The sequence below is a fragment of the Lycium barbarum genome, chromosome 11 (genome assembly GCF_019175385.1).
Source record: "Lycium barbarum isolate Lr01 chromosome 11, ASM1917538v2, whole genome shotgun sequence".
Classification (NCBI taxonomy): Eukaryota; Viridiplantae; Streptophyta; class Magnoliopsida; order Solanales; family Solanaceae; genus Lycium; species Lycium barbarum.
In genome coordinates, this window is record NC_083347.1 from 6,136,846 (window position 1) to 6,164,844 (window position 27,999).

The 27,999-nt window shown below is 33.8% G+C and overlaps 2 protein-coding genes and 1 pseudogene across 2 annotated transcripts; 1 reads left to right on the top strand and 2 right to left on the bottom strand.

Moving 5' to 3' along the window:
- Window positions 1-5,926: 5,926 nt before the first annotated feature.
- On the bottom strand, window positions 5,927-7,029 carry LOC132619364 (glutamyl-tRNA(Gln) amidotransferase subunit C, chloroplastic/mitochondrial-like; annotated as a pseudogene).
- Window positions 6,874-7,503, bottom strand: LOC132617235 (glutamyl-tRNA(Gln) amidotransferase subunit C, chloroplastic/mitochondrial-like). The gene has a single exon (XM_060332197.1). It carries the CDS (start codon window positions 7,419-7,421, stop codon window positions 7,029-7,031), a length of 393 nt encoding a protein of 130 aa, XP_060188180.1. The 5' UTR covers window positions 7,422-7,503; the 3' UTR covers window positions 6,874-7,028.
- Window positions 7,504-20,485: 12,982 nt separating this feature from the next.
- On the top strand, window positions 20,486-27,639 carry LOC132620364 (probable serine/threonine-protein kinase At1g54610). The gene is made up of 8 exons (XM_060335029.1): window positions 20,486-21,939; window positions 23,934-24,218; window positions 24,332-24,649; window positions 24,785-25,012; window positions 25,295-25,395; window positions 25,556-25,670; window positions 26,567-27,037; window positions 27,121-27,639. The coding sequence occupies exons 1-8, from the start codon at window positions 21,556-21,558 to the stop codon at window positions 27,325-27,327; spliced, it is 2,109 nt and encodes a 702-aa protein (XP_060191012.1). The 5' UTR covers window positions 20,486-21,555; the 3' UTR covers window positions 27,328-27,639.
- The last annotated feature ends 360 nt before the right edge of the window (window positions 27,640-27,999 follow it).

Sequence of the window (27,999 nt, forward strand, 5' to 3'; positions counted from 1 at the left end):
ATATATATATATATATATGATTATCCCACTTATGTGAACATGATCTTCCTTTGGGTATTATGATATCAATATATTATGTGAAGGATTCTTTACAATGATCTAGTACTTACTCGAATACCCCTAATTAATATGATGGAAGTTTTATTTGATATTAGCAAGTCATTTGTTGTCCATTGCCGTAAATATACTATTTTCGTTATTATGACACTAATTTCATGGTCTGCGTGAACTCCGACAGAGTGCATAATAATTATACAATCACCAGAAGTGATAATAATTTTACAGGCTTATAGTATATGTATGCCTCGATTTGCTCCTAAAGTAGCAATATCTTAAAAAAGATTATAAGCTATCATAATTTGATATGCCCAGAATACGTAGAGATGATTCTGTTACATTCCTGAAGAATGAGAACTTTTGATAAATGTTACAAATACAGATCCATTCCCAGAAGTGAATGTGACGATATTCATCAAAGATTATAAATAAGGACGTGCGATTGGTTGTGAAGTTATCACGAGTCACCTCCAGAAGAGGTAGAATAATTGAAGAAAAAATATTCTGAATATTCTGTGCTTTACTCCCGAAGTAGTAAGCTCTGAAATTTGCTCATGAAGTAGCAAACTTGAACTCTATTTCCGAAATAGTAAACTTTGAGCTCTACTCCCGAAGTAGTAAGACTCTGATCCTATTCCCGAAGTAGTAGGACCTTGAAATCTACTCCTGAAGAAGTTTACTCTTGAAGTAGTAAATATTCTGAAATCTACTCGTGAAGTAGTCGAACTTTGAAATTTACTTTTGATGTAGTAAGACCTTGAAATTTACTTTTGAAGTGGTAAACCTTTAAACTTTAGTCCTGAAGTAGTAAAACTCTGCAACTTTACTCCTGAAGCAGAAAGAATTGGTAGTATATCTGAGACATTATTTTGAAGAAATGTTTTCTTGTACTTGAGAAAAATGATGAGCTATTATAAAGTGCATCTAAATGACCAGACTTGATTCCCCGAAGTGAATGAAAGAAATACCACAAATTATCTCCTGCAGAGATGGAATAATAAAGGATGTATATATTATTCTCGTGGTATAAAAGTTATTGCAACACGTGTCTGTAGTACGTAAAAGCATATTGGTTATTTTTTTATTTTATATTAAGCATCATTCTAAGGCAAATTGAAACATATCTTGTAGAATGCTTGAATATTAGTGTTAGTTTACTTATTTACTGAATAAAAGAGTAAAGTTGCTCACGTTTTGAGCATAAAACCACCATATGCATGGGTAAAATACTAATTAAAATGATGAAAACTTTTCTAAGGCAGATGATGTATTTTATGACCAAAGATATGGGTACCCACTGGAATATTTTAGTTTAACCTGATCTTATCATTTAATAGCAAATTACATATATACTTGATGATTATATATGGCGTTGTGTTCCATTATTTGTAATTAGTTTTTGCGTTAATTATGCTTACAGTTGTTATTTGATCCTTCTATATTATCTGGACTTGTCACATTCTGATCACATTCGTATTGTAGATGGTTAAGTTTTACTAGCACAATGCATATACATTTAATCATATTGTTCACACTTTATCATTATATGTTATTAAATTATCATATTGACCCTATAAGTCACTGAGTAAATTGTTGTATCCTAATAGGACTTATCAATTTAGTGTCAATATTTATTAAGACAGATAAAGTGAGTTGTTATACTTAACAGGACTCATCAAAACTAATCAATTTTAAATATATGACGGAGTTTGTTATATATTTAGTTTTCACTTTGTATTTTATGACAGTACTAATCATGACACCAACAGTGTCTAACTATAATTCCTTTTATGATACCTGCAGTATCTAAACAATGTTTACAGAGTTAATGATTAAGGGCTCTAGAAGAGCTAACTATTTCTCTAGAAGATCATGACACTAGTAGTGTCCAAACAATATGTAATTACGGAGAATAAATTAAAGGCTCCTGAAGAGCTTATAAAGTATTATGTCATTTGTTCTAGAGTGTAATATATGAAAGTGTTATGATCGAAACACAAGTTGTAGTAAACCCGAAGTTTACTAAAAGTAAATGGCTATCATATTAAAGGTATAAATGATTGGAGGATTAAATATCTTCAAAACTATATTGGGTAAGAAATATGTATGTGAATGGTTACCCTCTTTATTGTCCAAATTATACTACACAAATATTAGCATGATGAAATCACATGTCACAGTAAACCAGAGGTTCATTGGTACAAAACAAAAAATTCATGCCATAGTAAACCAGAAGTTTACTAAAACAAATAGCACATGGCATGGTAAACTTGAAGTTTACTAGTATAAATAATTTTATTAGTCGGTATGAGCGGTTTGGCCATCCTAATTCAAATATGATTGTGTAGATTGAGTATTTTGACATATATTGAATAACTAGAAGATTCTTCAAGAATTTATTTTTGTTGCTTGTTTTCATGATAAGTTGATTATACTGGCTAATGTTGGGATTGAATTTCCTAAATTCTGAAAAAATATAAAAGGTGAATATGGGTCAGTTCACCTGTTATGTGATGTCTTAAATATATGCATCAATGAGATGATCACATGTGCGTTTATTGTCAACCTGCAGTTTGACATTTACAAAGTTACTTGCTCAAAATAATTGAGTTAAGAGCACAATTTTCAGATTATGTAATCAAGACAATTCATCTTGATAATGCTGATTTATATCCAAGCTAGTTTGGCGTTAAATGCCTTCACTAAATAGCTAAACCATTGCTTATGAGAACAAAGATTCATGTGTTGGTCTAAGATATGATATATTGTATACAACATCACTTGTATGCTTCAAACCAATAAATTATGATAAATTCTCCCCTCACAATTGGTTCAGGGTTAGGAACCAGATATTTCCATCTAACAGTTTTTTATGTGTAGTATATGATTAATTAATCTACCATGATGCACAAAGATGGATTCTCCCAAAGAAGATGCGATATATGTTAGTTTTTCTAACATAGGGGGGGGGGGGGGGGGGAGCAACTGAGGAATATGTTATGAATTATCATCAGTATGATCCTCATTCAAAAGATAATTCAACTCAAATGCTAGAAGCATTTGCTGACCCAAAATTAATTTCTAATTTTAGCTGCAAAATGCTCCTATTAAATTCATGTCCCTGAAGGACATAGTCTACAACATGCATGAAACGTGGTAGACTAATCGGTTCCAAACGCAATAATCATTGAAAAGAAAGAGGAGCAAATGATCATTATAAGGAGGCAATGTGCTCTTGAAGAGCCTACGACATAATACTGCATGAAACCTCATGAGAGGTTTAGGTACCTAAAAATAATGGAGGTGATGAGATCTCAATAAGTTATGTCACATTGCGAACCGATACAAATGATATATGGTCGACGATATCTTTGGTACAATATAGCGTAATATTGTAAAAGATTGTGAGGATCTAAATTCAACTTCTATTAAGGCATGCTAGCATAGAAATTATTATCAAGTGAAATGCGCATCTTGGTAAGCATAAAATGTATTGGACCTGCTGTCCAGACACCAGAAGATGAGAAATAGATGTTGTCACAGCCTATATGAATTACTTGACAGAATTATATGAAAATTCCTGAAGAATTTTAAATGCCTGAAGCATATACAGGTTGCAGAAATTTGTTCATAATTCTTATATGAATTAAGTTAAGCAAGGTGAACGCGATTTTATCACCTTAATGAATATTTACTGACTAAGGGCACAACTGACTCTATTTATCCTTACGTCTTTGTGAAAATCAAAATCTGTCATATTGTTGGTGCAAGTTGATTACTTGAATATTATTGAAACTCTTGAAGAGTTCTCAAAAGCAATATATTATTTGTTGAAAGAAGTTGAAATGAGAAACTAGCAGAATTTTTTGGTCCTGAAGTGCCATATCTTTATGCAATTGATGCATTTATATATTTTGCTATGACCGTGAGGGATTATAGTCATATGATGTTGTTCTACATGACAGTCAAATCATATAAAGATAACATCTGTTTAAAAAGTAAGTCAGGAATGCACTTGGAGTGATTTCAATAATATTATATACCAATGCAACTCTATCCAAAGACTGAAGATGCAGCATCATACATAATCCAACTAAAGAGAGGATTCATAAAAGCACAAGGCATGTTTCACCAAAGTTGTTCTTCACACACGAGCTCCAGAAGAATGGTGATATCAACGTACAAGAGATTTGTTCGAGCGATAATATGACTGATTTATTCCCCAAGTCTCTACCAACTGCAACTTTCGAGAAGATGGTGCACAAGATTGTGATGTGAAGATTCAAGTTTTTGGATTGAAGTTCTCATCGGGGGGGTTAATACGCGTTGTACTCTTTTTCCCTTTCAAGGTTTTTGTCCCACTGGGTTTTTCCTTGTAAGGTTTTTAATGAGGCAACCAAATGGCGTATTATTAGAAATGCGTACTCTTTTTCCTTCACTAGAATTTTTCCCACTCGATTTTTTTCTAATAAGGTTTTAACAAGGCACATCATCTATCAAATAGACATCCAAGGGGAGTGTTATGAATAGTTATCTATATATTGTGGATGTCTATCTTTAAGAGAAATATTAGGGTTAGTGACTTTGGGATCAAGTCAGTTTTCCCCTATAAATATAGAGGTTCTCCTTCATTATAAAGACATCCCTAACAAGATAAATAAAGATACCTCCTCTCTTCTCTCTTGCACCACAATATTCTTCTTGCATGCTTGATTATTTTATAACAAATTCGAATTAAAATATCTTGATTGTTGGACTTTCCCTGCGAGGATAGATATCCCATCTCTAGTGACTTCAAAGTCAAGAGCAATTGATCAATATTTTATTTATTTATCTATTTTTAGATACAATAAAAATAACGAATAAAAAGACATGGAAGGGTATTTTTAAAATCACTTAAACTTAAACCTTTTTAAAATTTAAAAGTTGTGAATATAACATATACTGATATCCACATTCTTCATAGGAATTATCTTTTCTTGACACTAATTTGTGTCATGCTTGAATTGTATGCTTCACTCCTAATATATCATGAACTTCAAACTCCTCTTCTAGATATATGTTACTTATAATGTTTAGATATTACAAGAAGTCAAATACGACCCTCAAAAGTTGGTGGGAGGGTAAACATCCTTCCATTAAATTAAAGATTTTGGATTTAAATTCTGTGGGTAAAATTATCTTTAGTAATAAACACTTTACCCTCAAAGTGAATTTTTTTTATTCGAATTCGGAATATTCAAACCCCTAAGCGAATAACAAACACCGAATAAAGAAATTTAAGTCATACACAACACCCCGTCCACACAAAGTCACTCTCAATTACACACCTGACATATACATGTTGTGAAAGAAATCTCCTCGTGTATATCCATGGGACATGCACGAGGATCTCTGATTTGGCGTCAACAAAGCTAATGCCATAGTCGATTTTGCAAGGAAATTTTCTGTTGCTATGATCAAGAAATTTGTCTCGAACTAATTCTTAAAATCAATCATAGTCTTCGAAACTCGGAATAATGAGCTCTCTGTCTTTTTCCACTTAAACACCCAACTTAGTTCACATGCCGAGCCAGTGACAGAGTCAGGATTTCCGCTGAGGGGGTTCAAAATATAAAAAAGTAAACATACGAAGAAGCCTAAGAGGATTCAACATCTACTATATATACATAAAAAATAATTTTAACCTTGTAAAAACAGTATTTTTTTTCCACCAAAGGGGTTCGGATGAACACCCTCGGCATAGTGTGGCTCCGCCACTGTGCCAGCATCTCGGATCTAAGTCACAAGTCCTTCGACCTTGGCCACTTGAACCAAAGGCCCGGGACACCTTGCAATTTGCCCATTAACAGCCAGATAGCATATCTAAATCCAAATCACTACCAAATCTGAGTACTACTTCTCAGAGCAGAGGTTTCAATAGCACAATTCAATCGCTTATTCCAAAAAAGTTCAGCCATACTAATTTTTCGCGTAATCTGTTGTATATAACAAAAAAAAAAAATGCTTTGCACAAAAATACATCTTGAAAAGTATTTTGGATTAATGAAATGAAAATTATGGTCTTCCCCTTAAAGAAAAAAATGAAAATTACCTAAACAACAACATCACTGTTTACTCAACACTTTAGGAACTTTAATGTAAGGTTCCTGAAAACTTGGAACAACATAAATCAATGCTTCTATATTCTCAAACTTCTCAGGTACATCTTCACGCAAATTATCTCCTTCAGTATCTGCCCTAATAGCTGGCTCAATGCTCTGCAAATCAACATCTTGAAGTTGTCCAAAACAATCTATAACTTGTCGAATTTTGGGAGCAAATTCTTTAACTTCTTGTGGTGTGATTGAAATTCGAGAAGTTACGGATAAATGTGGAACATCAGCCATCAGGAGGTTCTAGAACACTCAATTTCACAGCGTAGCTTCGAAAAGCCACTGGTAATGGGAAAATGCGATCTACCCCTCTCCTTTTTCCATTTTTCCTAGTATAGTTTCAAAAAATTTATGACCCGTTTGGCCATGAGAACTTTTCACTTTGTCGGAATTTTTTTCACTTTATTTAAAAATCAGCGTTTGGCTATGAAACAAACATGATATCAATGAAACACTGTCTTTTTCACATTCAGTACATTCAAACAACCAAACACTGCCACAACTATACTAGTATAGTATTATATTAATGAATGCAATGTTTGGATTAGACTGTATGTTTGTTGTGGTTTAATAACATTTTTACTGTAGCCACGCAAAAATCAGCAAATTTGTGATTACAAAATTGAGTTTTTTCATGATTATATAAGAACGGATTTCATGATTATATACGAACGGAGTTGCAACGTGTTTACAACATCATATAATATAATTTTAAAAACAACGAAACAAACGTGATCAATGAAAACAATAGAATATGAACCACGGGAAACAACCATCCAAACCGGGGTAAAAATGAAAACTACCTAAACAACAACATCACTGTTTACTCAATACTTTGGGAACTTTAATGTAAGGTTCCTGAAAACTTGGAACAGCAGAAATCAGTGCTTCTCTATTCTCAAACTTTTCAGGTATATCTCCACGCAAATTATCTCCTTCAGTATCTGCTCTAATTGCTGGCTTAATACTCTGTAGATCAACATTTTGAAGTTGTCCAAACCAATCTATAACTTGTCGAATTTTAGGAGCAAATTCTTCAATTTCTTGGGGTGTGAGTGAAATTCGAGCAGTTTCCGATAAACGTGGAACATTTGGAGGTTCTAGAAGAGTCGATTTCATAGCGTAGCTTCGAAGAGTCAGTGGTAATGGGAAAATGCCATTTTTAGTGAAATTTGGTTTGAGTAAATGTAAAGTTCTGATGCTTCCCATGGATGGAGTTTGATGAATGACGACGATGAGCAAAAATATGAAGGAACTGTGAAACAGTGTAGTATTAGAATGGAATAGGGGTAGGTCAAAGGGTTAGGGCTTTAGAGTTCAGTCTTTATGGATTTGGGCCATTTGGTTTTTGGGCTGGAGGCTGGAACCAACCGAGGCGGGCCCTTATTTGGGGATGATACCCGAGATTCTGAGTTCGAACCTCGGCTCAACAAAAAAAAAAAAAAAATCAATGCAGAGTTTCATAGCAAAGTAGGCCTATTAAAAAAAAAGTAATTTTTACTTGGCATAACTTACTATGTTACATATTTAATGGAACATAACTATACTTTTTAATAATTAAGTTTAGTAGCTATAATATTATATTTTACAACTTATAACTACCCACTTTTCTACCAATTAACTTACCACTCCCCACTCCCCACACCCCTATTTTTTAGCTGCACACTTTCTCTCTCCCCCCCTTTTCCTAAATATACACGTTTCTAACTCCCCATCTCCCCTAATTTCGTGCTTTTCAAATCAGTTTCTGATTTCTTTCACTTCCTTTTTTTACTCGGTATTAACTGCTCATTAATTTCAACCTTTTACCCCCACAATTCAACTCTATTTCCTTAAATATGTAAGATTCTCTGTTATTTTTGTGTTTTAAACGACGAATATATATTTGAATTCATATGTTGAAATATCGAATTCAAGTTGAGTTCATAATTGAGGTAACAACGTTTTCACTGCAACTTTTTAATTTTTTTTATTTTTCTGAAATTTTAAAAAATATAGTCAAAATATATGAAAAATATATCTGAAATATAGTCAACAGAAACCAGAATAAGTAATATTGAACATATTAATCAAAATATAATTAAAAAATATAGCCAAAATATAGTCATAATTGAGTTCATAATTGAGGTAGCAACGTTTTCACTGTAACTTTTTTTTTTTCTGAAATTTTTCTAAATATAGTCAAAATATATATATAAAAAAAAACATATCTTAAATATAGTCAACAGAAACCAGAATAAGTAATATTGAACATAATAATCAAAATACAATTAAAAATATAGCCAAAATATATATGAAAAACAACTAAAAAGTTCAGAAAAATATAAAAAATAAAAAAGTTGCAATTACACGGTGAAACGTGTAATTCAGTTGATGAACAAATCAAGCTTTGCATGATTTATGGAACATTAAAAAGAGACTTTTTTTAGTTATATTTTGGGAAAAAATATGAAGAGAGTTTTTGAATTCAAATTTTATGTGAATGATTAGATGTTGAATGAGATATGTGATTAGATATGGAAGAGAATGAGATTTGCGTGATTTATGGAACATTAAAAACAGATTTCTGTTTAGTTTGAAAAAGATTTTTTTTCCTTAAATAGAGACATTATTTGCTCAACAGTTTTGTGTATTTAGTCTATATTTTGACTATATTTATGCGACGCGTCCAGGACCTAATAGGAAAAACCAGCTACGAATTGTAAATAATGAACTTGTAGTTATAACTTGTTAGAAGCAGCTAAAAGGTAGCTATTTGTAAAAATTTTACAAAAAAAAAAAATCTGCCTTAAGGTAGACTTTTGTCCGAATAGACCTACTTTGCTACGAAACTTTATCTTACGATTTTTTTTTTCCTGAGTGGGGGTTCGAAGTCATAACCTTGAGATTTTTTCGACCACTTTTTTAAGCGAATGACAACAATTAAAGACCAGCAATTTAAGGGAGAAAAATTAAAGACTAGTGTCTTTAAAGGCCAATCCGTGCAAAAATATTCAACGAGGCTTGGGACAAGTGCACAAATAGCCGCTTAGAGGACCCCCTCTGTTTAAAGAATGACCAAAATTTATAAAGTTTTAACAGTTTAGTCACTTCAAAATCAAAAAATTTCAAGCTTAACTTCAGACTCAAATGTCTGAAGTTGGCATATTGTACGTGCAGTTCGAACTTCAGACCTTTGAGTTTAAAATTAAGCTTGAAAGGCCCAACAACTTTTAGCCCAAAAAATCTGAAATTGAGAACTAGTTTAGGATAACTTCATAAGTAAATGTCTAAAGCTCAACCTCTTTGTTTCCCACCCATCAACTACTCAATTCCTGCTTTATATTATCAATAGAAGAATGTCATTTCCTTCAATTGAAGTCTAACGGCTTTTATGTGATATAACAACTTATGAATTAGGAAATTCAAATTTGTTTTTATCGACTTATTTTGGAATTTCCATTGTTTTTATCCCTTTTTACAGTAATCCATAAAATGCTTACTTCACTTTTGATTTTTCAATTGGAATTTTACAACAATCAGTGCAAAATGACAACATCTTGTGTCCAGACTTTCGTGTATTTCATGTATAGGATTTCTAAGTGAACAAGATGGCAATTCTTAAACAAATTATATAATGTTGATCTTGTTTGAAGTTGTCACTTCAGGCTAAAATTTAAATATTTAAAAATTGGATTAAATTCTAAATATCATATGTAGAAGTAGATATCTGATGTAATTCCTACCCGAAGTTAGGCTTGAAAACCGTAAACATAGCAATAGGTGGTCGCTTCTCCTTCTCCTCCAGATTTTCAGAAGGCAGTAACACAGAAGGTCACCCAACCAACTATGGTTAATAATCTCTCAAGGTCACGTTTTTTTGTTTTGTAACAATAATGTCACCCAACTTTTCCTATATCACATCAAAAGTCATCCAATAAATATTTGGCAAATAAAATATGACATGATATTTAATTTAGTCCACATGGATTTTTTTTTTCTCAGCCCATGTGGCAAAAAGACCCAACCCGACCCAAATCCAAATTAACCCATGTTAACCCATGTTAACCCTATTCTTTCTTAATTAAAATAGAGTTTCTCTCTATGAAAAAATTAGCCCATAATTTTATTAAAATCGTGTCATCTTCTTTTTCCTTCTCTTATATATTTGGCGTGACTAATGAGCAAGTTGACGTTACAGAAGGTTTTCAAGGTATCCTTAACGAACAAGTTGAAGTCACGGAGAGTGTGAATAATGAACAAATTGCATTTTACAGTGTTATGTGTGTGCAGAGTGATGGAGGGTGTTTCAAAAGGAGGCAGGCTTTTTATTAAGAAAAGAGTCATGAAGTACTAAGTTCAAGAAGTCTAAGAAGTGTTAAAGAAGGAAAAAGAAGACGACTCGATTTTAATAAAATGATGGGCCAATTTTTTCTCAGAGAGAGAGAGAGAAAAACTATATTTTAATTAAGATAGAATAGGGTTTATAAGGGTCAATTTGGGTTTGGGTCGGGTCGGGTCTTTTTGCTACGTGGACTGAGGAAAAAAAACAAAAGTCTGTGGACTAAATTAAATGCCATGCCCATATTTTATTTGTCATATTTATTGGGTGATTTTTTATGTGATATAGGGAAAGTTGGGTGACTTTTTTGTTACAAAACAAAGAAATGTGACCTTGAGAAATCATTACTCATAGTTGAGTGACCTTTTGTGTTACCATCTCAAATTTTCAGCTAAAGTTTTAAAGCCTAACTTCAGGCCTTTTTGAACGGTGAAACTAAAACTTAAGAACCTAATTTCCTCTTGAAAGTTCGAAATCTTGAACTGTGTTCAAACTCCAGACCTCACGAGGTCTAAAGTGAAGTTCTGCTAATTCAAAATTCTGAATCGAATATTAAACTTCATATCTGAAGGTCCGAAGTTGATTCTGAGATGGTTAGACTCTGAAAACTTTGTAAACTTTGGCTATTTGTTACGTAGCAATCCTAAAAATCATTATTTGTGCACTTCACATTCGAAAACCTTTTTAAAACTGTAACTGAAAACGACACATTGAAATAGATTACCAAACTGAAAATTGACTTTTTTAAAAGCATTTGTGAATTGATCCAATAAATCGAAAAACTAAAAATGTTGATCGTATCTATTTTTCGATTTTATATCCAAACCGAGTAGGGCCAAAACCACAGATAGAACTAAAGTCTTTGATGTGGCTGGTCCTACTCACCCGTTGCATTGTCTGAAAAACACAAGGCATTGCCATCAATTTCATGCATGCATTATTACTTGCATTACTGTTCATTATTAAATGTCATATGGAGGATATGATCATGTGCTTCTCTTCTCCATTGACCTTAACCTTATTCGTCTTTGGTATTTTTGTCTTCAATTCTAAAGTAAGATAATTTAGGCATATATCACATAATAACAGACGTGACAATATTTACATTCAGATGATAAAACTTTACCCTCATTATCGAATTTTTATCAAGTAAGTAAATGCAGGGGCGGTCAGCATTGTGAATTGTGATTGCGGGTTTGGCTAACTCAATAGCTTAGACTCAAATTCTATATTTATATTGAAAAATTCATTTAAGATGTATATACAAATACGCCGAATCCATTAAGTAAAAAAAATATAATTTAAAACTCATAAACTGAAAATATTGGCTATGCAATTGAATAAATGCATGACATGCGTTTCACTATGTTGTATATAGAATTTTATTATTCTTTAATAGCCATTATGGTTGATTAACGGATCTTGCTTTCAATTATTGACTTGATGAGGTAACATAGGCTGCGAGTAATCTTTTTCTTCTTAAAAATGACATGACACGGAGTCTGTCTTATTTCTTCATGTATTGACTTTAAAAATATTAGTTAGTAATGGGTTGAACCTGTGCAATCAGCATCAACTAATCAAGGAAAAAGAGTTAATTAAGGAGTCAATTCTTGATCATACTATAAAGCTAAAATAGGTCAGCTTATGTGAGAATTTGATGATGAAGGGCCACTAATCTAGCTAGTTTCAAGTTTCAATTATATCGAATTTGGATTTGCCTAGAACATTAATACTTTCTTAAATTCCTAAATTAAATAGTTTAATAATGAATAGAGTACGCAGAATCCCTAAACCACATGAATAATGTGGATAAAATGCTTTAAATAAACTCTTAAAAGCTTTCTTATTTCATCATAACTCATTACAATTATTTTTAGAAAAATTGAGTCGAATTAGTTAAGAGATTTTCATGAATTCGGTCCCCATTTTTTCATCCCGAAGTATGCATGTGTTGAACAGTTGTTAATCTGGCCCGCACTAATTAAGGATGTGCATTATATGAATTAAACAAAATATGTATATATATAAATCAATTTTTTTATTTGATTTGGTTTTTAAGTTTGATTTGGAACAGGTTTTTTTTTTATGTTGGTTTCATACGTTAAAAACTCACCTTCACGAAATAATAATGACGTCAATAATTATATTTTACATTGACTGATTAAAATTATTACATTTGCATACTATATTGAAGATCCATAATGCAATGAATACTTCACATGTCTACCAAGGCCAAGATGAATTTAGACCTGTCTAATATATCTATTACTACTGTACTCCCTCCGGTATAAAAAAGAGTATCCACTTAAACTTCTCTTTTTTGGTAAAAAAGAGTGTCACTTATCAAATAAAAAAATAATGAATCTTATTTTTTTAGATTTGCCCCTATTAAGTGTTATGTGATTAAATCCCAATACCTATTTAATTAGGAGCAGTTTAGTCTAATTAGTCTATTTTTATTTAACAGTTAGTATTTTTTTAAAAGGTGTACAAATGGCTAAGGAGACATTTTTTTTTTATCCGGAGGGAGTATTATTTAGTCTTTATTAATGATAAGACTAAAATTTACTTTTTCATCCATAAATTGTCTAGTAGCTTCTCATATTTCACACATCGAGACACTTTTGATAGAATTGACCTGATTTAACATTTAAGAGTAAAACATAATGATATTTTTAATGAAATGTAGCAAGACAAAATACAATAACATATCTAATGTAATTTTATAACATGAGATTTAGGAAAGATGGAATGTACGCATATCTTATTTCTATCTTTTGTGGGATAGCAAGCCAAAATACTTTCATTTTAATTTATTTGCTAAATCCTTCACATTTAACTAAAGATTTTGGGTTGATCTCCGCATATATTTCTGTTTGGGGCCACCATTTAGATTATGTTTCTACTTTTAAAATTTATGCAAATAGCCTTTAAGAAAATGTTAAGCTCGAGTGTAATATCTGTTCATATATTACTCAAACTTATAGATAAAATATCAAATTATCGTCTCATAGATAAAATATTAAAATATCGTCTAACATTTAAAATAACTCATTATAATTTAAATCACGATCTAATATTTTCTCATAAAAATTTTAATTTGTTCAAGAAAAAATTTGGATCGTGGTTAAAATCAATCATAAGTCAAAAAGAAATTAAAAGAGACTCTTTGCAAATATACTATCCCAAAAAGAGATACAGGCCAAGAAAAATAGATGATTTTTATGAGGAGAGCTCTTTTCCTATTAATAGATTTGATGTAATACAAATTTAAATTGATCGGATTAGTGAATATGAATATGAATATCCAACACCAGAAAGTTAACAGTATAAAATAAAAAAAAAAAGAAAAAAAAAAAGGGAATATGAAGCATTGAGTTTAAGAGGATGGAACCACAACTGGTTTTATTGGAGTGTAATAAACTCATAATTAATGGCTTTTTCAAAAAAGTGGGGGAAATAAGTGGCTCAGCAGGGTAAATGAGCAATAATAATTGCAATTAAAGGTCTCAACTTATCATATTAATGCGTGATGACCCCACAATTTAAAAAGTAAACCAAACCAGCCCCCACCACCTCGCTCTTCACTCCCCTCAGTCCCTGAACAAAGCCACATTACTTTGTGCAGAAACCAGAGACAGCAGTAAACCCCTTATATCCCACGCGCCTTATTAACACGCGCTTACACGACAGTCGTAGTCGAATAGGTGGCAGTGGGGCCCAATAGATCAAATTTGGAATAAGATTAGTTAACACTTATGGACAAAACTAATTTGACAATTGGGAAAAAGTCGGCTAATCACATGTGTAATAGGTACCAAACAAAGTTGGACTTTTGCACCAGAAGCATTGATAAATTTAACTTTTCTGTTTGTGCTTATGCATGGAGCCCAATATAATTAATTTAGTTAGTCTTTATATGCAAAAGATGTCGCGAATTTTCTTAGTGAGTCTCTATATTTTTTTCCCTTTCATCTTATTTTTCCCCTTAATTTCTCAATTGTTGCTAAAATTTATCTTATTTTAGTTATGTTCGCCTCTTTTTATATTTAGTAAGTTGACAATTCAAATATCCTACATGTTAAGTTTATAATCACAAGATTCAAATGATATTTTATTATATTATACACATTTTTAATTTAGGACCACAAGATAATCTATTTTTATTTCTTAAACTCCGTGTGTAGTCAAACGTAGACACTTAAATTGAGATAGAGGGAGTATATGCCAAATGAAATGATAATTGAGACACTTCGGACACGTGGGAACTTAAAAAGTAAACACACAAGAGGTAGTATTAATGTTAAACTTCTGAAATGTACACATGTTAGTCCAGGCTTAGAGTAAAATTTTAGTTGCTTTTTGTACAACATATTGTTGTTGTGTTCGTCCACTTGGGCGTTTCTTGTTAAAAAAAAAATTATCTTATTTTGGTTATGTTCGCCTTTTTTATATTTAATAAGTTGACAATTTAAATATCCTACATGTCAAATTTATAATCACAATATTCAAAGGATATTTTATTATATTATACACATTTTTAATTTAGAACCACAAGATTTGAAAGTTTATCTTTATTTTTTAAACTCCATGTCTAGTCAAACGTAGACACTTAAATTGAGACAGAGGGAGTACATGCCAAATGAAGGAAATGAAAGGATAATTAAGACACTGCAGACCTGCGAGGACTTTAAAAGTAAACACACAAGGGGTAGAATTAATGTTCAACTTCTGAAATGTACACATGTTAGTCCCTGTTTAGAGTACAATTTCAGTTGCTTTTTATACAACTTATTGTTGTTGTGTTCGTCCACCTTGGGCGTTTATATATAAGAAGAAGAAGAAGAAGAAAAATATAGAATAGAAAAATAAATATATATTTTTAGTAATGTGGCCAAGTAATATTGGACGAAGGGAGTACTTCATTTTTATTAATTCTTAAAGAACGTGAAAAGTCGAGTATAGTAATGTGGCCAAGTAATATGGGATGAAGAGAGTACTTCATTTATTAATTCTTAAAAACGTGAAAAGTCAAGTAATGTGGCCAAGAAATATGGGACGGAGGGAGTACTTCATTTATTAATTCTTAAATAACCTGAAAAGTCAAAAGTGAACAAGTAAAAGTGCACGGACGAAATAAATGTGTCAGAGAATTAAAATTGAAGTGCACATGTGTGTACATAAGAAGAGAATAAATATTCAGTACAATGACATATATCCATGTGGGATTTATTAATTCTTAAAGAGCGTGAAAAGTCAAAAGTGAACAAGTAAAAGTACACGGAGGAAATAAATTTGTGTAGGAGAATTAAAATTGAAATGCATATGTCTATACATGAGAAGAGAATAAATATTCAGCAAGAATGTAAAAAGTCCAAAGTGAACAAGTAAAGTGCACGGAGGAAATAAATGTGTTGGAGAATTAACATTGAAGTGCATACGTCTACACATGAGAAGGGAATATAATGTGGCCAAGAAATATTGTACGGAGGGAGTACTTCTTTTATTAATTTTTAAATAATGTGAAAAGTCAAAAGTGAACAAGTAAAAGTGCACGGAGAAAATAAATATGTGTCGGATAATTAAAATTGAAGTGCATACATGTATACATGAGAAGAGAATAAATATTTAGCAAAAACGTGAAAAGTCAAAAGTGAACAAGTAAAAGTAAGAGAATAAATATTCAGCAAGAGCGTAAAAAGTCAAAAATAAACAAATAAATGTGTCAGAGAATTAAAATTGAAGTGCATACGTCTATACATGATAAGGAAATAAATATTAAGTACTATGACATATGTCCACGTGGGCTAAAAAAATAGTTGGATAAAGTGTACAAGTTATTTAGCTTATGGTACAAACATTCATTGCGTGTTCAATTCGTAAAGCTGCTGGTACAAGTTGGAGCAGCTGTGTTCGTATCCCCTTAGCTGCTTATATATAATAGAAATTATATATTAGATAATATAATATAATAAGTTGATGAATTTGCATGTAATATTATCGTATGTATAGTCGAAACAAGTAAGAAGATGATATAAATAGTGAAAAATAAAATAGATAAGTAAAGTTTAAAAGGTACCAAATACTACTAACATTTATGACTGTTGAGTAAATATTGAACTTTCATCTAACACTAATGATGCATGGATGCATACGGTGTACTGGTTTCTTTAGGGGTCGTTTGGTTGGGAAACAAGTTATAACATGATTATTTATCATGAGATTGGTTATACAATCATTTTCACGGGGATAAAATAATACTATAATTTCGGGATTAGTTTCACTGTGATTTTATCCCAATTAAAATGTGGAATAAACTCATCTTAAATTTAATCTCGAGATTATTTATTCTTATCCCTCGTATCAAACGAGCCCTTAATGTTATGCCAAAAGATGAATGGAGTTCAAAGTAATTTAACATTTTGTATTAGGAGCATCTTTAACAGTCTAGTAGCTCAATTTCTACATATCTGCATTACATTAAACAGATTATTTTGGCCGAATTTCTCTAATATAAACATAAAAAGGTTATCTCATTGTGATAAGTGCATTTTAACAAGTAGTTTTAATAATGAAGATAAGTAAAGCAGTAATATACGCTACATTAAACCTTAACATTGTAGGTAAAAAAGTAATATAATGCTACATTAATCCTTTAATATGTTGACTTAATTTGTTTGTGTCACGATCCAACCGGAGGGCCGCGACGAGCACCCGGTGCTAGCCCACCCGGGCACCCCCTAGCGTACCTTTACACTTACATCTAGGTGAGTCACATAATAAAACATATATTTCTATTCATCCATCATACTAGTCTCATTGGACAACCAACACCTTCATATCATCATTGTCATCTATGCCACATCAATGTACATAAGCTGAGAAGGCTATCAAAATAATATCCCAAAATATAGGCCGACAAGGCCAAACATATCTACCCATATACATATGTCTATGAGCCTCTAAGAAGAATACGTCATATCATATAGGCGGGACAGGACCCCGCCGTGCTCATAAATATGTACACAAAAGAATCTATACCAAAAGCTGCAACTCCGGATGAAATGAAGCTCTGCTATGTAGTCCCTGCATAATGAAGCTATAGATCAAGTCTGTCTCCCTAGCCACTTGCGGGCATGACGCAGCGTCCACAAATAAAAGAACATCAGTACGAAAAATATACTGAGTATGTAAAGCATGATTAATATCAATATGAAAGCGTAATAGACAACATATGAGATAGCATAGGATGGGGGATAATAATATCATCGTCATAGCACTTACTTGTTTTCCATAGGGACATTCCATTTCTATTGCGTATCCGTGTACATACATCCATATCCGTACTCGTTTACCTTTCGTGCCCATTTTCGTATTTGTATTCATATTTCCATTCATACTCATATTCATATCGTTTGCATCTCATATACATTGCATATACATAACCTTTACACAACACTTACATATACCTATCATATTCGTACTCGTATTGATGTCATATACATAGCATTTATATAACATACCCGACCGTGAAGGATCGGTGTTTCATACATACTTGGCCAACCAAGGCTCAAGGTTACACATACCTGGCCCTACTAAGGCTTCAGGGTTCATCTACCTGGCCCTACTAAGGCTTCAGGGTTATTCGTACCCAACTGCAGTGGTGCACGCGCATCGTCATACACATACATATATATATATACATCTACATATTCTACCCGGTCATATAAGCTCGGGGCTTCATAATAGCCATACATAGGCACACATACATATAAGCTTATAAGCATCTTACTACTATCATCACTATCATTATCGTCATCGCTATTATCATTGTTATCGTTTTCGTTATTATCATCGTTATCGTTATCACTATCATCGTCGTTCATTACATCTATCCTTATAGGATTACTCGTCATACGAGGAACTTAGTACAATCGTAATACATATCGAGAATCATAAGCTTAGTAGCTTTTGAAGATAGAATCATTTGGAATACGTCATAGACTTATAGAAGATTTAGATGATTGGCCAAAGAACCATGCCTTATGAAAGAAGGGTTAGCCTTACATACCTTTCCGTTCAACTATTCTACACTTGCACGTTCTTCTTCAATGCTCACGCTTCTACCTTCATTAAAGTGCATGCTAACATTAGAGAATTGATAGCTTAGCACTCATGACTAAAGCTAGGAAAAAATCGGATAACATCTCCTTTGTTCATACTACATTCCTCCATAGCATATATCAACTCCCAAACGTCAATAATAATATTCACAATATCATCATAATAGCCTTTATTCACCTACATTATCCTTACTTCTCATTTCTCTCCAATTCTTCCATATTCATGGTCATATCACACAATTTCGTTCATTCATATACAAAGTCTATTCCATGTTCTCAACGTCATTTATAACATGATTATAATCATAATGTATCAAGAATCATAACTTAATCCAAACATTTACTCAAAAGCAACACTATTCCCACATTCATGACCCATTTCCTATTTCTCATATAATCCAAGTGTTTCAACTTTCAAATACGTTAAATAACAAGGAAAGGTCATAAAACTTACCTCAGATGGTGTAGGAATGAACCTTGGGTGCAAACACTTCACTTGAGAAAAACCCTAGTTTTACCTTCGCTTGGATTTCTTGTTTAGATGAACTTTAATGGGTTTTCTTACACTTGATTCACTTAGTTTATGTTGTTGATCACTAATACCTCTTGAATTCTTGTGGAATAAATGTAGAGAGATGTTTTAGAGAGAAGGGGTGTATATGGAAATGAAATGAAATAACACTTGAATCCCTTATTTAATGAATCAATCTGATCCCGACCAGACATACGGACCAACATACGGTCTGTATAAAATATACTGACCGTATGTCTGGTCGTATAATTGGTCCAGAGAATGGTGACAATCTGGGCTGATTGTACGGTCCAACATACGGACCGTATGTTTTATACGACCAGTATGTTTGGCCGTATAATCCCCAATTCTCCGAGGTTCGATTTCGTCGACTCGTTTGACCTCCAATCCTTATGGAACCTTCTTAGCACTTGTTTAACACCTCATTACCAATCTAAGGGACGTTATAACTCTTCTCCAAGACATCATTAAGTCCTCATTAACTCGTTACTCATAATTCTTGTTCGATACCTATCATATGCCTTGCCTTCTCTTGGGAACTTTTTCGTCTAACATCGGATGTCTTTGAAATCTCACTTAGGGTCATCGAATGTCATTATTTACTTATTGGAATACCATACACTTCGTGCTCTTTGTTAGCCCATTCACTGTGCATCAACAGAATTTTTTCCGAGGTGTAACAGTTTGAGACCTAAACTTAATTAATATTATTGTATTTTACGGTGTCATGCTATCCACATTTTTAATTTAAATAGAATTACTTGGAGTCAAGTGTATGTGGCCTAATGGTTAATGAAGTGAGTTAAAACCTACTACGATGAAGTCTCGAGATTAAATTTCAGCCGAAATAAAAACACTAGCTGACTCATATTCATCATATGTCCAAGTCTCGGTGAATCGAGTTTCCCGATATCTATGCAGACGAAAACTAAGTATTTTATAAAATTATTTAAAATGCGTACAAACTGAATCAGAGAAAAAGATACTCCTTGTTTCAAAATGTTTTATCTTACTTTCATTTTTAGTGTGTTTCATAAAAAATGTGTCTTTCCTTTCTTGACAACTCTTTAAATGCAACTTTTCACATGATATTTTTAAGACTACGAGAATAAAGTATATTTTAATATATTTTACATATTTTTAATTTAAGATAACAAATTTTTTTTTTTTTTAACTTTTCTGAACTGTGTGTCTAATCAAAACAGACAAATATTTTGAAATGGAGGGAGTCATTAAAATATAGGAGATGATTTAGGCCAAATAAGAAATGTAACTTAAATATAAGCTGGTAGCTTCTTTGTTTTAATATGCGCGTGGTTTTCCAACTAAACATTGTTAAGAATGTCACAACGGAACAACATCGGTCTTCCCAGCTTCCTTTCTCTGTTTTCTCACACACACATACTGAGTACTGTGTAGTGTATATTTATTAAAAAAGCTGCTCTTCGGCAGTCAGAATATATAATATATCCACCTAACAATATTTCGTTCTGTAAAAACACCCTTTTTTCTCAAAATTAATCTTTCTTTATCTCTCTCTTTTCTGTATGTATTCACTAAACTCAATCCTTCCTTGCCCTAGATCCACAACCATGCTTTCTCTTCCACTCAACTACACATTTCTAGCTCAACTGTTTTGAACAGTTGCATAATTTCACTTATTTTAGTGGCTGTACATTTGTACTCTTGTGTATATTAACTGTTTTTCTTGGTTTTGAGAGACTGGTCATGTATGAGTCTAATGTTCTTGTTGAAGTTGGTTTTAGATTTATTGGTTAAAAGCTGTGATTTTGGGAAGTGGGGTTTCTTTGATTTTTGATAATTGGTTGATATACTCTGTGTATATCAACTGTTTTCTTGGTTTTCTGAAACATTGGGAGACTGGCCATGTATGAGTTTAATGTTCTTGTTGAAGTTGGTTTTAGGTTTATTGGAATGAAGATGTGATTTTGGGAGGTGGGGTTTCTTTGGTTTTTGATAATTGGTTATACTCTGTGTATATCAACTGTTTTCTTGGTTTACTGAAGTCTAATGTTCTTGTTAAAATTGGTTGCTTTGATATTGGTAAGTGAGTCTAGGTTTATTGGTGAAAATATTTGATTTTGGGAAGTGGGGTTCTTTTAATTTTGATAATTGGATGTTGTGTAGTAATTGTGAAGTTGTGTGTTTGTTGAAAATGAAGAGGGGTATTGGTGAAATAAAAGTGATTTTGGGAAATGGGGTTCTTTAAATTTTGATAATTGGTTGTCCTGTAGTAATTGGAAGTGGTGTTTCGTTGAAAATGAGGAGGGGTATGGTGAAAAGATGTGATTTTTAGAGGTGGGGTTGAAGTGTTTTGGTGCTTTTTTAGTTTGGTATTTTGTAATGGGTTGTATTTGTGGTAAGCCATCTGCCATTGAAGACAGTAGAGATAGTCCAAGAGAGAGATTGTCAAGTAAAAGTGCTGCAAGTTTAAGAGGGCAAAGGGCTGGTGGTTCATCAAGAAGAGAGGAAGTATATAGAGTTAAAGATCGTTTAGATAGTATTGATGGAAAGGCAATGTTGATTGATAAACAAGTAAATGAGAGGAAAAGAGAGAAGCAAGATTTTATTGTTGCCACCAATCATCTTGGAATTGGGATATTACCTAAAAGTAGTGAAGGGGAACAGGTTGCTGCTGGATGGCCACCTTGGCTTGCTGCTGTTGCTGGTGAAGCTATTAGAGGATGGGTGCCTAGGAGAGCAGATTCTTTTGAGAAATTGGATAAAGTATGCTCCTTTTTTTATTTTTTATTTTTTATTTTTTTTGTCTCTGATTTTTAATTCTACAGTTGAACTTCAAACATTTCATGATAATGGTTACATAATAGTCTCTTTCTCTCTCCCCCACAAAAAAGGTGAGTCTTTACTTTCTATGTCATTGGTAGAGATTTGGTGACGACTCATGTAATTTGTCCTTACTGACTCATACTAGCATTCTGCTAAGTGTTAATTGTCCAAAAAGGGGAAATGTTTCTCTTCAGCCTCAATAGTTCCTGAGTTTAGGATTGTCCAGGACCATATGAGGAGACTAATTACCCATTTGGGGCGTGCACAATAGAACACGGGGCTCAAGATCAAGTAAACCAAGAATTGGAATGAGTCTAGCTTTGATACCATGTTAAGAAATGAACCTTGGGTAGCTCAGCCTCAAAGCTAGCTCAATTACCCCATTCATAGCCGATGTGAGACTTTGACAAGCAGAGAGTTGATGCTGAATTTTTTGTTTGCATTATATAGCCTATCTCAAGTTTGTGCTGATATAAATATAGGGAAATTAATCTGTTTTTCCATTATGGTAAATCTACTCCTCTAGACCCTTTCTACCAAGAGCCAATTGTGGTTTTCCCGCTTTTGCCTGCTTGGTGGTTCGAGCCTCGACCTCAAAATGTGAGTTTTGGATAGCTGATCCAAAGTTCAAAAAGAAGTGAAGGGAATTGTCAAAATATCACGAATCAAATATTGTATTCACTGGGATGGCTCTCTTAGGCATGCATTGCATCGGCACCCATGTGCAGTGTTAAATGGGAAAGGGATGTATTGGAATGTACTTTGCCCAAATAAGCAGAATGTACACAATTAACATAACTGACCCCATCTAGTTTGGGATTGAGGCAAAGCTAATTGATCGAGTGATTTGTCTCAAATGTCTTTCTTTCGTGAACTAGTATATGTATTCGTTAGGGTTGGATAGACCTGATTTGGTTTCTCCACCGTTTTGCTACATTTGACCCAATGTAGAGAACACTGCTATGCCGGTCGGATTCGGATCTTTCAGTTGTTTCAGATATCATGAAACAACTCACATCTTCTCCTTTTATATTTTAAATACATGGTTTCAGATGGTAATCCTAGAAAAATGCTACAGTTACTGCAATACTTGCATTTCCTTATCTAGAAAAAAAAAAAGAATTCCAGCGATTGGCTGCTGATTTTCCCTTTGATTGCGGAATGCAAGAAGCTGGCTTTAGCTTTCCGTCCTGCAATTTTATATGCAGGAGCCTTACAAAGAATATTGGTAGTTCTGGATGATGCATATTTTCTGTTACTTGGAATTATGATATCAGTGAAGAAGATAGTATTTAACAAGTTAATCTAGGACTATTGCTTTCCAATTTTAATGTCTTTTTGCTTGCATATTACATAAAACCATTGAGACCAGATACATTTCAAACCTATAAAGTCATTAACTCTTCAATCCCTCCGGTCATGAAGGCCGATGACACGTCGGGAATTTGCTCCTTCTCTTTTTTTTTTTCTAGATCATTATACATTTTGATCATGGTCTTTCTGCAGGACTATCACATGCTCATTTTGAGGTGTTGTACCTGTGTTTGACAAGCTACCTACCCTCATAAGCTTAGCTGGTTCACGACAGTTGTTGTAACACCCAGATAGTCCATAGCAATAAATTTTAACATCTAGATCACAGTCACGAAACAATCTTATTGGTATGTTTCTGATATATGCGAACAGTGTGATCTACATGGGGAATGAGAAGGATAATACTAGCACATCTTCTTCTTCATAACAAAATTGTAAACTTCATAAAATATACTTGCGTATCTTATTTCTTATGATCTTGGGCACTGAAAGAAAATTGTTTTCTTGTGGTAACACTAGCTTAAAAAAAGGGTATATTGTGATCTGTTTACTTCTTGATATACTTGATGTGTGAACGAGGCTATCTTGATACTTGGTATTATGGCTTCCTTTTTCCATAGATTGGTCAGGGCACCTACAGCAATGTTTACCGTGCTCGTGATCTTGATCAAGGGAAGATCGTTGCTTTGAAGAAAGTGAGATTTGATAATCTAGAACCTGAGAGTGTTCGGTTCATGGCTAGGGAGATTCACATATTACGGAGGCTTGATCATCCAAACATTATAAAACTAGAAGGTTTAGTAACTTCTAGGATGTCTTGCAGCCTGTACCTTGTATTTGAGTACATGGAGCACGATCTGGCGGGGCTAGCGTCACATCCTGGTCTTAGGTTTACTGAGTCACAGGTAATCATTCGAATTCACTTGCAGTATCTCTTTCTCTTTTCATTTCATTAATTCTTTTCCAGGGTTTGTTACGTTTGCCCAACTAAGTGGAAAATCATATTTGTCTTTTGTAGGTCAAATGTTACATGCAACAACTTTTATGTGGACTTGATCATTGTCACAGTCGTGGTGTTTTACATCGTGATATAAAAGGCTCTAACCTTTTAATTGACAATAATGGCATATTAAAGATTGCTGACTTTGGTCTAGCAAGCTTTTTTGATCCACATCAAAGCCAACCTCTTACTAGCCGTGTGGTGACTCTGTGGTATCGACCTCCTGAACTGCTACTTGGTGCTACTTACTATGGGACTGCTGTTGATTTGTGGAGCTCTGGTTGCATACTAGCAGAACTTTATGCTGGCAAGCCAATAATGCCAGGAAGAACAGAGGTACAATCTTTGTTAATCTTTTGTTATCCTATCTGTAGTTATTTTTCTTGTATTACTTGTATGATTGTCTCTCTATTGATCTTGTATTCTAGCTTAGCATGTTAATAAATTTGAAGTGCATAATCTGTGGTGTAGGTTGAGCAGCTTCATAAGATATTCAAACTGTGTGGATCACCTTCTGAGGAGTACTGGAGGAAATCGAGGTTGCCACATGCAACAATTTTCAAGCCCCAACAACCTTATAGGCGCTGTGTTGCGGAAACATTTAAAGAGTTCCCTGCACCAGCTCTAGCACTCATAGAAACCTTACTTTCCATAGATCCTGCTGATCGTGGGTCCTCAGCCTCTGCCTTGAAGAGTGAGGTATGAAGTTTCTTGAAAGAGAAAATCTTTTCGTATCACTAGGACATTCTCTTTATCGGAGCTGTTGACTTTCCATCTGGGGATCTGTCATTTGTGCTCAAACACTAATTGATGATGGTGCTTCCTTGGTGCTTTTTCTTGATTTTTTTTTTTTTAACAATCACCTATTTTGTTTATTGTTTTCTATGCTATGGAGTCCGATAGCCGTGATTAGACAATGATTAACGAATATTCATTATGAAACCTGTTTTTTTCTCTCTAAAAAAGACCTGCTTATTTCAGTTCTTTACAACAAAGCCACTTCCTTGTAATCCTTCAAGCTTGCCCAAGTATCCTCCGAGCAAGGAATTTGATGCAAAAGTGCGAGATGAAGAAGCCCGAAGGTAAAAGAAGCAGAAAACATAAATATGATTTACCCATTCTTTATTTTATTGTGCTCCACAATTGTCAGCAACAAATGGGCACCAAGACATAATTGATATTGTGCTTATTAATGTGCTCTTGTATATGTATAGATAATCTCACTGCTTTGTAATTATTTAGGCAAGCGGCTGCTGGAGGTAAGGTTCATAGATATGACCCAGAAAGGAGAGGAACGAGGGAATCACGTGCAGTTCCTGCACCTGAAGCCAATGCTGAATTAGTTTCCTCTATGCAGGTAAATTTTTTATATAAGTTTGTTGACATTGAGCTGTCATGGAGTAGAACTGCACATTCGGAGTCCTAGACTTGAGTAAATCAAGTAACTTTGGAATCTTTTCTTATTTCGCCATGAAATTACTACCCCCTCCGTCCCAATTTATGTGACGGTGTTTGACTGTGAAAGGAATTTAAGTAAACAAAAGACTTTTGAAACTTGTGGTCTAAAAACAAGCCATAGACATGTGTGTGGCTATAACTCATCTCATAAAGGGTCTAATTGGAGGAGTGAAAGCCAAGATGGCTTGGCAAGCAAGCTATCCGTTATGTGGGCGCCAACCCCAAGTAAAATGAGAAATTTAAACTGTTTCGAAATATTGAACGGTGCCATTTTTTGGAACAAACTAAAAAAGAAAGTGTGCCCCATAAAATGCAACAGAGAGAGCATGTATCACTTCAACATCTTGTCGCAACAGTCAATTTTTGTCTGGGAAAAGAAGGTTGAGCATATGACATCTAGTCATTTAATCTTTAGAACATGAGAGGATAGAAGCGGACAGTTGATCAATTGATAAACATTATAATTGTACACCGACATTGTTTAGACAGCAGTACTCTACAGATTTAGCATCTTCATCAGCCTTTTTCCTCTCTCTTTAGCTTAAGTTTTGTGTTGTTCAGAGTTTAATAGCCAGTGTTTTTACAAAATATTAAAATAGGTCACTTGACCAATTCCATAAATCTGTTGACTACAATATAAGTGTGTAAATGTGTACTTCTATCATAGCTTCATTCCGAGTTATGCCTTCTTTTGGTATTCGCGTTATCGAAATCGCACATCTATCCTTTGGTTTGCCCATTCAAACCTTGAAAATACACTTCTTGTTAATTCTGTATGTGGTGCTCCCTTTGCAGAAAAGACATGGTCAATCCAATTCAAAAAGCAGAAGTGAGATGTTCAACTCTCATCCCGAAGAAGTTGCCTCTGGTTTTCCAATCGACCCTCCTAGACCATCTCAGGTTGTGGAAGAAACAAGCAACGATCCTCAGGCGCAGCTGCTTAAGCGAGGTTCCCATTCTGGGCCATTGGCTCACCGAGCCGCTTGGGCAAAAGCTGGAAAGAATATGGATGATGCCCCAAAACTTTCTGTAGCGGATTTGTCAGCTATGTCCGGGCTAGTCGCTGCAAGGAGAAGCATGTTTTCTGAAGATCGGTCTGATAAGTCGGGTCCACACAAACAGGAGGTGCCGAAACTTATAGCCAGGTTTCCGGGGTCCTTCAAAGAGGCTTCACATTCCGCAATGAAACAAGAGCAGAAAAATCATGCACTCATCAGCTCACATCAAAATGAGGACGGTAGAACCAGCAACAATGATCCTGTTCTTGTAAGAAGCCTATCGACATATTCTTTCTGTATGCTTTCAAATCCTATGACGTATGCTCTTATTTGCTCACTTTTTATGTCCAGCTGGGATATGGATCAAAAGGCAACAAAATTCACTACTCTGGACCACTACTAGTTCCATCAGGCAAAATGGATCAAGTGCTGAAAGATCACGATCGCCACATCCAAGAAGCTGTAAGACGGGCACGCTTGGACAAGGCAAAAGCAAAGAAAATTCAGAGTGAAGGGAACAAATTGTCAGCCAATTCATTATTCGTTTCTGGCCGTTGACCTTCAACTGAGAGCAAAGCGGCTAAAGAACAGCGAGACTATAGAAAAGTCATAAGTAGTTAGTATTATCTTGTAAAATGAGTTATTTGAAAAGGGTGAGGGGAGTTTGTATAGAGGTTGTTCAAGCAAGGATAGCACGGGCCGTTTTTAAGCCACATTTGTAGAAGAATTTATTAGGAAAATCTCCCTTGTTTTCTGCTGTTAAAAATATGCAACTCTCTCTAGACATCGAGTCATTCTTGTAGTTATCTCCACCCTTCACAACTAAGATACTTGATGTGCAAGAGTCACAGGTTCAAGTGCTTAAATAAACTTTTGTCCAAACGGGTCCTATAAGTATACGAAGGATCCCATTATATCATTTACGACCCAACTTGGGAAAAATTGTTCGTCAGATTCTATATATACATAATATTAGAAAAATCTACTTAATTGTGAATTCAGTAATCATTGTAAAATCAACTTGATTGGAGATCATGACCTTCTCAACAGACTAAATTGGGGATCGATAGGAATGAAGCCTGAAGGAGTCTCCTATCACTATTCAAAGCATGCCAAAACTTATTGCTTAAACAATAGTATACGGGAAATGGATAGCTCAAAAACACGATTATTGCTGGTATCAAATATAGTACTAGCACGACAGCAAGTTGCTAAAGTGTCTTCATACTC